The 14,706-nt window shown below is 38.6% G+C and overlaps 1 protein-coding gene across 1 annotated transcript; it reads right to left on the bottom strand.

The window, feature by feature from the left end:
* Positions 1 to 3,010: 3,010 nt before the first annotated feature.
* Positions 3,011 to 14,681, bottom strand: ccne1 (cyclin E1). Its single transcript, XM_007235914.4, has 12 exons — positions 14,348 to 14,681; positions 13,777 to 13,830; positions 12,448 to 12,541; positions 12,125 to 12,187; positions 11,074 to 11,237; positions 8,274 to 8,409; positions 6,956 to 7,102; positions 5,720 to 5,815; positions 5,494 to 5,628; positions 5,264 to 5,375; positions 4,439 to 4,596; positions 3,011 to 3,718 (listed from the first exon to the last, which is right to left on the bottom strand). Exons 2-12 carry the CDS (start codon positions 13,791 to 13,793, stop codon positions 3,602 to 3,604), a joined length of 1,239 nt encoding a protein of 412 aa, XP_007235976.1. The 5' UTR covers positions 13,794 to 13,830; positions 14,348 to 14,681; the 3' UTR covers positions 3,011 to 3,601.
* Between the last annotated feature and the right edge of the window lie 25 nt (positions 14,682 to 14,706).

Raw genomic sequence — 14,706 nt, 5'->3', positions numbered from 1 at the left:
ATTTTAAGTTTAAACAGGTTTTATACAGTAAAAGCACTAGCATTACTGCTAATGTGAGCTGATTGGTTGGTGAGCTGATGCTGGAGTTACAGTTATAGCAGCAGAGAGTTTAAACGTTTTAAAATTGGAGTTTTATATAATAAAATAAAAGTTTTATATAATAGAACTATAATATAATATTATAGCTATAATATTATTTCATGTATTATAAGCAGCAACCAGGTGGAGCTGTTTCACAATATGAGAAATCTGCGCTACTGATTATACTTTATATTACTTTCCAGAGGGTTTACTTCATAAAGATTTATAATAATAATAATAATAATAATAATAATAATAATAATAATAATAATGAATGAAAAACTGTTAGTAATATATAAATTATTTATTCAAGACATCCTAAAAAACATATTCTCAATTCTTCTGCTATAATCATAAAATATATATAAGTTACAGTTCAAAAGCTTTAGCAATAAAATAATCAGAGGCTTCAGATCAGAGTCTGACCAGCATGAACTTATCACTGTATCCGGTATCCAGTCCTTCACAAGGTCCTTGGAGGAAAGTGCCAGATCTCCAGCTCTGATACATCAGCCCACAGATGCCTGTGTCGGCCAGCATAACAAAGGCTCCGGTATCCAGTCAGGTATATATATATTGTTAATTTATTTTCAGTTAATTTGTTATTTCTTCTAATTAATTATTAGAACATGGCAATTATGGTGGACGAATAAATGCAAATGTGTTTATCAATTTATGTATTTATCTGTCCAATTATTTCTGTGTATGTTTATTTATTTAATTTATTTATTAATTAATATTTATTTCATTTTTCGTCCTCCATAGGTAATACTGCAATTTCAGAAAATCAAAACAACACAGAAGTCTGTAGTTGTTTTATGTACCTCATTATGTGCAATACATAAATATGCAGTTAAAAGACATTCTTTCTATATTTTTTATTATTTGCATTTTTTATTATGATTTATTACACTGAGTGATTAATAAGGGTTTTTTTTATCTTATTTGTTGACAACTATTCTATTGAATGCTAAGATGTGAAAATGCACAAACACAGCTTGTCTAGTCCCGGTATAAGAGAATAACATGCCAATAACATGGGAGTCAGAGCAGAGAAACTCACATGAACATGAACCTCCTGGCTCTGTGTCAAATACCAGGCATGGGCTGGAGGGGTATAAAACCCTCAGTATCGGGTGAGTATCAGTGGAACTGTGTTCTCTGGATTGATGCGGCTCCATCCAATACTTCTGGACAACAGAAGATACATTTATTCCAACTAAATCTAAAGATAAACTTATTTAATACTGTTAATTTCATACGAAACAGTGAAAGAGGAGGTGTCCCAATACTTTTGTCCATGTAAGTGTAGTTTTACAGACTACGGTTGGGTCTAAAATCTAAGGACGGTCATTAAACTCATTAGAATAAGAACAGAGCAGGTCAGGGTGGGGGTTCAGGCTGAAGGACAATAGAGGAGCGGGTAACAGCTGCTGCCTGTGGCCCCCCACCCCATGTCCCCCCCACACCCCACGGCATGCTGGGAAATCCTCCCATTCAGCCTCAAAGTGCTTAGGACAGCTGACCGGGCCCTGTTTCAGATCTGATCCCTGGTCTGATCTTTATCTTTATTATTTCATGATCCTGATCAGGAACGGTGTGCTTATATAAAGGTTAAAACTCACAGGAATACATTGACACACATGAAATGTATCTAAACATTTATTTTATATGTTTAATTCCTATTTTCCCCAATTTGGAAGCCAAAAATATCCTATTCACTCATTTGAAAACTCCCCCATGCCTATTCCAACAAATATGAAACCAGACTCTGCCCCTTTTCCAACATCAAGCATAATGGTCAATGTGATTGGTCCACTGGACTGCCCACATGTTCCTGCAGTTAAGTTACAAAGCGCCGCCAAGACGTGAACATATGAATGCATTAGTATATACATAAGAAGCTGCAAAGGGCACTCGCACAGGCTACGCCATAGACATGTGATTCAGTGCAGAAGTATAAATCATCCTTCACAATGTCCTTGGAGGAAAGTGTCAAATCTCCAGCTCTGATACATCAGCCCACCGATGCCTGTGTCGGCCAGCATAACAAAGAAAGTAATGTTGGGAGAGAGCACCACTGTGCTCTCTCAGGCTCCGGCTGCTGATGGAGAAGCAGAATTCAATCCTCTACAGATGACAATTTTCAAGCTCCAAAGACCAAATTCAGCACAATTGTAGAAGTAATTACATATTTTGGTATTCATTAAGAACGTCGATAAGAATAACAAAGACTTCAACTCTTGTAGAAAACCCAGCAACACCTTAGTTGAACATTTTTGCAACACCTCAACACCCAAGCAACCACCTACACCTAGCAAACCCTAAGAACCAGACTTGAATCACCAGTGAGGTAACACCTTAGAGACCAACCAGTTACCACAGCAACTGCTTTAGCAACAACACCTAAGCCATCAATTCCATTACAGCATTGCAACCACTAGAGACACCCTAGCAACCACTAATAAAAACCCTAACAACCAAGGCCTAAACTGCCATAAATATTTAAGCAACCACTAGGTAACACCTTGGCAATAATATTGCAGCAGGAACTGCATTTGACAGAAGCAAACACCTCTGATAACAAAATAAACTTCTAAAATCTAAAATTCAGCTTGAGTTTGCATGTGTGATGGATCACAGTATAAACCAATAGGGAGTCCGAATGGTACATGTTTATACTTCTCTACATCCAATCTCAATCAGATTCATCTGGATAGGGGTTTTATTGAACGATGAGAAGCTGGGAAAAAAATGAGCCGAAATAAAATAGGAGTTGATTTAAATAATTGCGTAAAAATGTGAAAATTAAAATATAGAAAAGTAAAATATAGAAAACCTACAATTCCACTTAAGTATGGTAACAAAGCACTAGACAAATCTTTAAAATAAAAATCTAGGATTATACACAGTAATACACGACAAGGACTGTGCGTTTAGACTTTTATTACATATTAAAGCCATTAAAGTAGCAGCATCTCATTTAAAAAACAAAAATAGTTTTGGCAAAAAGTCACTCAGGAGTCAACATTTTAAAATAAAAGTCTTTAGCTTCTGAAGCCACGTTACAAGCCCAATCCAAATCCAAAAGTTCGGTCAGGATTTCCTCTGTAGTCTAAAATCTCTCTCTTGCACGCGAACACACACACACGCACAGCCACACACACACTCATTCATTCTCACACTGGACCTAATGCGTGGATGATTTCTCTGCACATCTCCCACACCGCCTCCTTTAGCAGCAGTCAGGGCAGACGGGTGCTCTGACGTTTGGGCAGGTGGGTCTGCGTTTGCGCCTCCGGGGTTAAAAAAAAAAAAAATCAAAAATTTAAAAACCCACAAAAATAATAAAATCCCTCTGAGGGCTTCAAGTCTGGATATTGAATAAAAACGTGTGCATGCTTATAGAAGTGTTGATGCTTGGGTTGATCTGATAATTGCATTGCTCCGCTGCTCCGTTACATTCCGATTAATGTGCGCGTTCCAATCCCACAACTGTAGTGAGTGTAGTGAGGCGTGGTCAGGAGGCGGAGCCTTCCGGTTTCTCGCTGCTGGGGGGCGGAGTTAGAACTCCTGAGGGTACAGGAGAACTCTGGCTGCGTTCCAAATCCACTGGCTTGTATTCGTATGCCCGACCCTGAGGAGACAAACAGCAAGACTCCCATCAGAAACAGTATCGTCAGATTATTTATTGTTTATCATTGAAAAGAATAATTATCACAATATAAAATCACATTACCATACATTTCATTAATAAGGTTACAGCCATGCAGAGGATAACCATCACTATATTACAGTGTGTACTGGAACAAAAGGCCAGCCAAAACAGCATTATACTTAGAATTACATTAAAGCTCTAGGTCCAGGTCCAGACAGTAAAAATCCAGGCAGTTGGAACAAAACCCAGGGGTGAAATTTTACGTTTAACTAGTGTAAACAGAACTGTTCTAAACATACACTACCAACTCTCAATTACTCAAAATACTTGGCTGGTGGTGTTTTTCCTCCATAGATTAATTCTAACCATTTGTTTCTTAGCTCTGAATTTCTGGGTAAAGAATATAAACACTGATGTGATATTCGCACAAATAACAGGAATGCACTGCATGCTGTTCCTAGAGCTGTTAGTTTGCTCCTATCTAACGAGACGGCGCTGCTGCCCGGCTTCGGCTCGGTCTGTAAGCGGTCCTGAACCGAGGTGGGGGGGCCATGAATATTATTTTACAGGTTGTTCACGGGAATCGTTTTTCTAAATATTTTCTTTTACTAGCTGCTGCAGACAATGGAGGTTGAGGAAGAGTTTCATGTGCAGCGTCATATACAACTCAGAGACACCTTTATAACACCACAAACTCACCAGCCAGTCGATGTATGAAGCGTGTGTTTGGATGTTGTGGGCGTCGTCCTCTGGGATTCCTTTAAACGTTTTCAGAGTGGAGCTGCCCACCTCCCGAATCGACATGGCAAACGGCACCATCCACCGCACACAGCGCTCCATATCACTCCACTTCAGCCCTGAGATTTGGGAAACAGCAGGCACATGAGCATGGAACAAACCACTGTGGTGCAATGCGTTTATAATATTGATACACAAATTTTCTACTTTACGATTGAATAATCTCTTTATTGCATATCAACAGTTCAATTCTTACATTTCTGTATTTGTAGCATAGATTTAGTGTATATAAATGATGATTAATTTGGTAGTGAAATAAATAGATACATTTCTTTTCAATTAGTCTATTAGTCAGTGATTATTTCTAACATGCATTTCCTCACATTAAAATGAAGGAAACAGCAGCACATAGGATTTAAATGCCCTACAAATGACATGACCGCATGCATGTGGAAAGTACTGTTATGTAGTGAGCAAATATGTAATCTGTTGTGTTTAGGCACTATTGGAGACACAGAAGTGTAAACTGTGAGTAAATCCATCACCACCCCCCTCTCTCTCTTACAAATTAAATATTAGTCGACAAAGGAATTCGAAGTCAACTCTTTATAATTTTTATAATCTACATGGTCTATTATATCGACTAATCATTGCAGACCTAATGATCACTACTCTTTCCATAGTCATGCTTGTATCACATCACCATCTCTGATACTGCTCGTATAGATGTTTGATGTCTAGAATTACAGAATAGATCATATTTTTACAATTTGATCAATGTCCTACCTGAGACTTTAATGACGAGCTCCAGAGAGGAGAAGTGGAACAGAGCCGAAGCTGCCAGAACACTGCTGGAGAACTCCAAACTCTTCAAATCCAGAACACACAGATCCAGGAGCTACACCACAAACATACAGAGATATAGACATTAACACGCTGCAGGTATAATGGGTGAGGGTGAGAGCAAAGTGTACAGTGAGTCAGTGTAAGTGAGGTGGAACACACAGTAACCGTACCTCAGCGATCTGTACAAACGTTGTCTGAGGATACTGCATCAGCAGAACCTCCTCAGTCTCCTTCAGATACGCCATCTGCATGTAGATGTTCAGCCAGGCAACCGGAGTTACAGGACTCAGACTCCACTTCAGTTCCTGAAAACAAGAAACGTTATGATTATTACCGTACTTTTCAGACTATAAGGTGCACAAAAAAATTCTTTAATTTTCCAAAAAAAATTCTTACCTTCATGATAATGACCTCCATACTGAGAATCTCCTCATCTGTGCACGCTCCGTCAGTAACGTATGCAAACTGATGCACCTTCGGAGGATAGATTTCCTGTTTAAGGAGGAAGGAGGGGAGGAGGGTCAATATAATAATTTCACTTAAACGTGAACTGAGAATGGTTGAGGGTGGCAGCTAGAACGATAGTCTCACCCATTCAGCTGCTACTCAGCCGTAAACCCCCCTAATCACTAGTGATGCCTTAACACCAGGAGGGTGAAGACTAGCACACGCCTTCTCCGATACATGTGAAGTCAGACTCTGCCTCTTTTTGAACTGCTGCTGATGCTATAGCATTGCCGAGTAGCATCTCAGCCCTAACGCTCGGAGGAAAGCGCAGCGACTCTGTGGTTCTGATACATCAGCTCACAGATGCAGCCTTGTGCTGATCCACATCACCCTAGGAGTGATGAGGGGAAAGAGAGAGAGTCATCTGCTGTACCCACCCAGAGAGAGAGCAAGGCTAACTGTGCTCTCTCGGGGCTCTGACAGCTGATAGCAAGCTGAACGACCGCAATTCGAACCAGCGATCTCCTGGGGCATCTCACCACTTGATCCCCCAGCCTGATTTGTGAATAGGACTTTCCTTAAGTGACATTCTGTAGTTCTGTGTAAAAGAAAACTTGATATTTTTACAAAAACTAGTCTGATCTAACTGTTCACATTCATGTTGTAATCATTACCACGATTCTTGTGCCTGGCAATGAGAGTCAGAACTAGGCGCGTCACAATTATTGCAATATCGATTTATCATACAATAAATGAACATGATCTCAATCATTTTTGATAATCGTGATATCGTCTATTGTGTTTATTTGTATGTTTTTTCACATATTTATAACAGTGAACAGTATTTTAGCTCCAATCATGCTTCAATAACTGTAGACGAAGAGATAAGTATATAACTCCCAAACTAATTATAATAAATTAATTTAATTTTTGCTGTCTTTAAAAAGTGGATGATTGATTTTTTATGCAATTCTCTTATCATTATGTCAGTGGCTTAAAATAGTCTTAAAATTACAAAAAAAAATTGTGTATCGCAATCATTTCTGGGACAATATATCGTTCACGAAATATTCTTATCATGACAGGCCTAGTCAGAACAAACTATGGAGAGAAGAACAGTGATCTGGACAGAAGTGTATGACCTAATTAGGCTGTTTATGGAGTTATGGAAAAGCAGAGACGTACCTCCATCTTGGCAGCGATGAAGAGCGAGGAGATGCCGATGAGCTGCACCGTGTTCTGAAGAATGTTCTCCTGCGTCGCCATGAAACGGTCAAAGTAATCCTGACCCAAATAAAAAGTTTCTCTGTGTAACTTATACACCTCACACACCTGCAGGAGAGCACAAGAGAAAGAAAACGAAAGTTTAGAAAACCAAACCAGTCTCTCTTTCTCCACCCAGATAAAACATCTGACTCACTGACTAAATCAACAATCACAGATAAAACTGTGATTCATAGAGTCACAGTCCGATCTCTTATTAATCTGTATTTCACCAGAACTGACCTGCAGTCACAGCACCAGATCAACACTACCTGAGCACTGAGCTACACTGCTTAAACTGCACACACTGTCTGTAACCAGATCTAATTAACACATGCTAATGAGCCAAAGCACTGGTAGATTTGCATTTTACTCTAATCTTGGATACACACAGGGCTTTGGATCAACAAAATTAGGGGAAAATTCTTTTAGTTTTAATCCAGAAATCTTGTATACTTGAGCATTAAAAGGTGTGTTCAAATTAGGTAAAGAATACTAGAAAAAGTACATTTTCATATTATTTATTTTTAAGCAACATGCTTTAAATTGTGCAGTTTTTTCTCAGAAACATTAGGGCAGGGGTGTCCAAACTACGGCCCAGGCCCATCTGCGGCCCGTTTCCTTTTTTGGAGCGGCCCGCGAGGTATTTTAGAAATAGAATGAAAGTTGGCCCGCTGTTAAGCAGGTTTTTATAATGTGAGAATCAAACGCTAGGTGTCAGAAACGGGCAAAGAGTCTAAAAGCGGAGAGAGTGCGCATTTCTAGCGCAGAAAAACAGGCCAAAGAGTCTAAAAGTTGCCGTAATCAAGGAGTTTTATATTAAGAGACATCGTGAAATGAAACATCAATTTGAAAAATCTTAGTTTACACAACACTGTCAAAGATAAAGATAGTTAGTCAAGTAAAATGGTGTGTAAATGATAGTAATCAGGAAAAAAGTATTATTTAAAAGTGGTATATTTCATTACTTGTTTTATGAGTCTGTGGCCCATGACTTCGAATATATTTCTCCTTCTGGCCCCCAACAAAAAAGTTTGGACAGCCCTGCATTAGGGTGTACACAAATGTGCATCACTACACAAAGTAGTACATTTACAATATACTATACATAAGTCTCCTGTTTTACTGAATAGAACAGACCTGTAGAAACACCCTAAAACAAACGTACAGACCCCCCCGTAATCAGATCTAATTACCACATGTTAACGGCCCGAAACCCCTCCTCAGTGCTAACGTTTACCTCCATCATCCAGTCCAGCAGAATGACCCTCATTTTGGGCCGCAGGGTCGGGTGTCGCTCCATTACGTGAGTGTCGTGTGAATACAGCTCATCTTTTTTAAGCAGATTATTCCACACATCGTCTTTACTCGCCCAGCTGTGGATAAAACACACCAGCATGCATTATTTACAGGTTCTTCATATAAAACAAACCACAAACTGGTGAAACACACTACCTTCCACTACCAGATCAGGAGCGTCCCTCACCATCTTTAATAAACTCCTAAAGACAGAGCTCTTCAAAGAGCATTTACTCTCCCAACACCTCTAACACACTAACCTCATTTCCCTTCTTCCTCTCCTTTACTTATATATCCCATTATTTCCCTTTGACCTCCTTTAGGCCCTATCTAAAGATGTTTTTACCTTCTATAACTTTTGTACTTCTACTACTTGTACTAAAAAAAAATATTGGGTAAAAAAATTAAGTCTCTGTACGTCTCTGGGGGAAAAAAAAAAAAAACCACAAACCCACGTTTCCTCGTGGTCATTAAGTCACGACCCACTTTTATACATTACAATACAAACCAAACAAATTTGTTTTTGGAAAATAGCCTTTAAAAACCCACTGAAACATACATTTACATGCAAAGTGTATTTAAAAATTAAAATTAAATATTAAAAATGCAAAAAATAAATAAGACCACGCAATTAGATATTTTATTATTTATAGGCTGCATTTTGTTATTTTTATTAATTATATCATTAATCCACATATCATATCAAACAGCAGAATCTTCTTATCCAACCAGCACACTGACATTCATCTCTTATCAAATATCAGCTGTTAATTCAGTTCAGAAATACAGTCAGCCATAGTGGCTAATGCGCTATTGTGCGTTACCTAATAAGAGTCATTAGGCCTCTTAAAATTTGCAGCTCAAATTTAAGCTTTTTAAAATCACGGCTGGTATATATATATATTTTTTTTTTATAATAATTATATATATTTTTCTTTTATGGGTTTTTTTTTATCCTCTGTGATTTTATTCCCGTCCAGAACAATCATGTATGTGACTTTCTTTCTCAGACGTTCTCTAAGAAAATTACAGGCTGAATTATCTACTGTTTTTCTCTGAACTTCATGCCCCTCCGGTAATTTTAGCACATCTCTGAGTTTCGTCTCCTCGTGTTTATTAAAATAGCTATGTGTCCACTGCCGAGCACCGTAATTATACTTTGGGAGCGTGTTTCCACGGAGATCCACGTTAAAAACACAACAGCGAGTGGAAATGGAGGAGCTACTGAACGCGATGTCATGTTACAGAGAAAAAAAAAAAATGTTTTCAATTCAACTCGGATGCAAGAGTTTTATCACTGAGAAGAAGTGTGAAATATTTTTCACAGACGTCCCCCCTAAGAAACTAATCCTGTCCGGATAGGGTTGAAGAAACATATTGGAGTATCCTAGAAGCACCTGAAAATAACCTCATAACATACCATGATAAAAAATTTGGCCATATCATCCAGCACTCCTTGTGTGTATTTTTATCACATCACCCATCCCTAGTGCCAGCCCTAATCAGAACCCAGTAGGAGCTGCAGGCTGAGTCAGAGTCAGCTAATATTTAGTGCTGAAACTCTGAACTCTGATTGACTGTAATGTTTGGATGGATGTTTTACAGTGTGCAGGCCTGTCAGGCAGGTATGTGTGCCCACACAACCCCACGTTTACAGACCTAACCTGGCCAGAGACATCCGTGCAGCACTGCACCCAGCAGGTATGCACAAAATATACACTACTGCAGTTAAAGTGACCACTTTACACTATACAGTAAAAAAACACGCAGAGCTGAAATCAATGTTTAAACCACTGGAATTAAAGCAGTCAGTTCAGAATAATTAATTATTTTATTTTATAATGCAGTAATCAAAACTGATGAAGCCTAAATGGAGTCCAGATGTGTTTAGTGCAAAACTTTTCAGACAGTCAATCAAAATAGTGTACAGTAGTGGTGAACAGAAGAGAACATCTGAAGCTCTTAAAGCTGAATATAAATCCCAGATGAAATTGTTATTTCATATTTTCCACTATTTTACCATAATCATTCTCAAAAGGATCACAAGTGAGTTTAGATGAGGGAAGAACTGAAATTACTTTTTTGCCTAAATGCTGCAATTGGATTCAAATGAGAAGTATTCAGATAGTAACAAGTTTTTCTGAGCTGGATTACTCACAGATACAGCTCTGGAAAAAAAAACAGTAAAATTACCACGTAAAAATACTGAGTTTCTTTGATTTTACCAAATTGAAAACCTCTGGAATATAATCAAGAGGAAGACAGATGATCAAAAGCCATCAAACCACCAAACTGAACTGCTTGAATTTTTGCACCAGGAGTAAAGCAGCATCAAGTTATCCAAAAGCAGTGTGTAAGACTGGTGGAGGAGAACATGATGCCAAGATGCATTAAAACTGTGATTAAAAAACATGTTTTTTTCTGCAAATAAATGTTCCAAATGACAATATTTTTATTTGAAATTTAGAAAATGTTGTCCATAGTTTATAAAATAAAACAGCAATGCTTATTTTACTCAAACATTAATTTCTTCCAGAGCTGTATATGCTAAAAAAAAAACAACACGTTGAACTACCGGTTTATTCATGTAAATAGGCTTCTATTATAATATTTAATATAGTATAGTATATTATAAATTATAATGTTTTCTGTCGTATTTGGCTATAATCACAGAAAGTCCTTTTTTTTAAGCAGAATATTTAACATTTCAACAAAAATTGGAGCATCACTAAATGACTCACCACAGGGAAGGCAGTGGGGATGGTCGTGTGGGGGTGACAAAAATGTTTCTGGCGGCGTACTGAGTAAATCCCACGCTGCTGAGAGCAACCGGTTCCTCAACCTCATCAGGAGACGGGATCCACCTCCTCGGGCTGGTGCACGTCGTGCTGGGAATCCAGCAGGTCTGAGCAGGACCGGAGAAACAAACCCAAAAAAACAGAGCGATTAAAAGAGGAATAAAAGAGGGAGATCCCTGATGGATGAAAAGCCATTATTTTAATACCATGCAGACCATAATTCTGTTTAATATAATTGTATATTTCTCAAACTATTACAGTCTTTTACCACAGCTGCAGGGTAAACACAGTCAGGTCAGAACGTTTTACACTTAAAAACAATAAGTTTCTTGATTTAACCAAATTCCAACAAATATTGATTTCTGAACTTTTAAAACTTTATGAATATGAACTTGTTTCCTTTGCATTATTTGAGGTCTGAAAGTTCTGCATCTTTTTTGTTATTTCAGACATTTTTCATTTTGTGCAAATAAATGGAATTTGGGAGAAATGTTTTCTGTAGTTTATAGAATAAAACAACAATGTTCTTTTTACTCAAACATAAACCTATAAACAGCAAAACCAGAGAAATGGATTCAGAAAATAAAGTGGTCTCATTTATTTTTTCCAGAGCTGTATATGCCTACATAAGCGATGTTAATTATGAACAGAGATGTTATTAACATACCAAAGGGCCAAAGGGGGTTAAAAGCACTTTCGACCATGAATTTTAATATTGCAGCATCTTTTCTAACACTGGGATTTTTCTGAAGCAAAGGCAGGCAGCATGTAAATCTATGGCTGAAATGGAACTGCTGGGGTAAAGTTATGATTAAAATAGTACTACTGAGGTAAATACTACAAATTGCACTATTAGCTAAATGTGTTCATAGAACAACACTGAACATGTTAATTTACTGTGAACTGGAGTTTTGCAAATGCTTTGTCTTTAAAAAGCAAGGAGGGTTAAGGAACCAGTGTTTAATGATAGGTTAAGGTATGCTTCACTCCTCACCTGTGCTGAGCATGGCTTCTTTTTGGTCATCTCTGTAACCTCCTCATCCAGATCCTGTAAATGCTGTAAAAATAATCATAAAAAAACAAGGTTGGTACAGGGTCTGAGAGTGTAATGATCCTCAGCTCGCTGAGATCACTGAATCATTTAAAACTTTTAGTTTCTAGGCACCATCGAAGCCTGCGATTGTTTTAAATGAGTATCTCTTTTTTTTATTATTATTTAAATTGTATCATTAATTTTGTGTACCATTCCAGTCATTTTGTAAATTTATAGTCTCTCTCTCTCTCTCTCTCTCTTTTTTTTTTTTAACATGCACTTACAATAGCAACATCTGCCTTTCTCTTCCTGGAGCGAGCGGATTGGTTCCGAAGAGCTTCATCTGGGTCTGGAGTGCAGTTCACTTCTGTGTTTAGTCTACAGGAAGCAAATGAGATCAGTTAGGCTGAGTTTGTCAGGGTATGTTGAGTATTAAGAAGGTTATTCCTATTATATATTGGTGTAGCACAGCATAGGCTACGTTCACATTACCAGGGTAAATTGACTCAAATCTGATTTTTTATTTTTTTTGCTCAATGTGACTCAGATCTGATTTTCATAGCTGTGTGAACGTGCCAAATTTAATATTTTTTCAAATCAGATTTAAGTCACTTTCATATTTGGTCTTAAATCAAATACGTATCCAATCCATGGACATGCAGCATGAATGTTAACAACCAAATCTGAATTAATGAGTCGTTATGCTTTTACGCATTAGCGCTACGTGCTTCTCTCTCGCACCCACTCTGCATCTCTTGGTGCAGCTGTGCAGCTATAGCTGAAAAAACAGCAAAAGCAAACCACCTTGCCTTTTTTCACCTTGACCTGAGCATGTACTTCAGACCAGCTGTTTACTCTCCACTCCATCCAAAAGATGCTCCACATATGAGCTGCTAACTCATCCATTTCCCTTTATAAAACTACGAGTCTCTCGTCTCTCTAATACGATTTTTTTTTTTTTTTTGGTGAAAAAGGAGACGTTTATACAGGTATCAATGTGCAGCATGTGAGGCGGCGTTTCAGGGACAGATTCTTTCACATTACTCACAGATACAGATTACACTTACATTTACAGTAAATGTGAACAGAAAAAAATCTGATTTGAGCAACGTGGCTTGAGCAAAGTGAGTGTAGCCTTGGTCACCCAGGCCTGGAAATGAACCCCACATTAATCTCCCACATGGTAGCTAAGTGGCAGGCGGTGGTGTTACCCACTACACCACACAATCCACTGCACCACATCAGCCATACATTAACAGCCAAGCATGTTCAAGATCTAACAACAATAGTAAGTCAGCAATTATGTGAGAAAGGTGTGTTTTACTTATGCATAAAGGTGAATGTGAAATATAAATGTAATATATAAAAACACCTAAGGTTACATGTTTTGCTTTTACATCTGCTGACAATGAACTGTTGTTTATGTACTCGTGTTAAATAATTATTTAGTGACAAGACTAAATAATAAAATGTAAAGTGTGTGTGTGTGTTGCTATTGCTACTGCTAACTCCATGCAAGCTCCCATCTGCTAGCTAACCTAACCTAGCCACTTCTCTCCACCATTGCACTTCTTCTCACCACTGAATCACAATCAAAGAAAAAGCACACTTACACTCTCTCACTGGGCATTATATCCTCTCGCGTGTCTCCCCTGACCTGAGAGAGCCTGCAAAAAAAAACACATCACAACTTTATTTACCTTATTTTACCCAACATTTCCTCAACTTTCCTTCCCCTCCCAACCCCCATTCCCTACCATACAAGCCACAAAAGTTCCACACACACACGCTCCACAAAGCCCCCAAACCCCACTAAAATCACACACACAAACACGTAATACGCTCCCCAAACACTGCATTTACGCGTTATATAGCTGTTTTCTAACATTAAATCAAAGGAAAAACTAAGAAATTGAAGTGCTTTGTTAAATCAGGGGGATACATGAGCTAGAGAAGAGAAAAATGGCCGAGGAGAAAGAAACAAGAGAAGGAGACTTTTATAAACTCTTAAAAACACTTACATAGCATAAGCACGCGCTCAAAACAAGCGAAATGCGTTTGAGCGCGTGCGTTTATGTGGAACATAGTTACGCCTTTTTTAATACAAGACAAATCACAGCAGATTGAGTTGTTATTATCATAATTGCGTGATTGTACTGAACGCACGCATAGAACTCCCCTCACCTCAAACAGACCCTCACTCCAGCTCCAGCTCTCCTCCGAACCTCAGGAGACCCAGATCCAGCCTGCTGTTCGGTTCGGTTCGGTTCGGTTTCAGCTGCTTGCTACTCTCCAGAACCGCGCGCCAACTGCACCCTATATGCCTGTGCGCTGCGCGTGCGCGCCTGCGTGCGTCCGGGAGCAGCTGCTCACAAATGCACACAATACAACAAACACCCAACAAACAATCAACATATAATCAGGCGCGCGCGCGCACTATATAACTAATGCCCGTATTATACACACTGGAGCCGCACTGCTGTGACACCCTGCGAGCGCGCGCCTGCCTTGACTGTGTGTATACTGTGTATAAAGCGCGCTCA

The sequence above is a fragment of the Astyanax mexicanus genome, chromosome 23, assembly GCF_023375975.1.
Source record: "Astyanax mexicanus isolate ESR-SI-001 chromosome 23, AstMex3_surface, whole genome shotgun sequence".
In the NCBI taxonomy this organism is placed as follows: domain Eukaryota; kingdom Metazoa; phylum Chordata; class Actinopteri; order Characiformes; family Acestrorhamphidae; genus Astyanax; species Astyanax mexicanus.
The sequence above is the reverse complement of the archived record's forward strand: the minus strand, read 5'-3'. Positions and strand labels throughout refer to the sequence as shown.

Bases quoted from the DNA above. Each gene is read 5' to 3' on its own strand.
- ccne1 (XM_007235914.4), bottom strand. The intron at 5,816-6,955 runs GTACGTCTCTGC...CTCCTTAAACAG, and splicing joins TCATCGCTGCCAAGATGGAG to GAAATCTATCCTCCGAAGGT. The intron at 5,376-5,493 runs GTACGGTTACTG...TTTGTGGTGTAG, and splicing joins CGTTTGTACAGATCGCTGAG to CTCCTGGATCTGTGTGTTCT.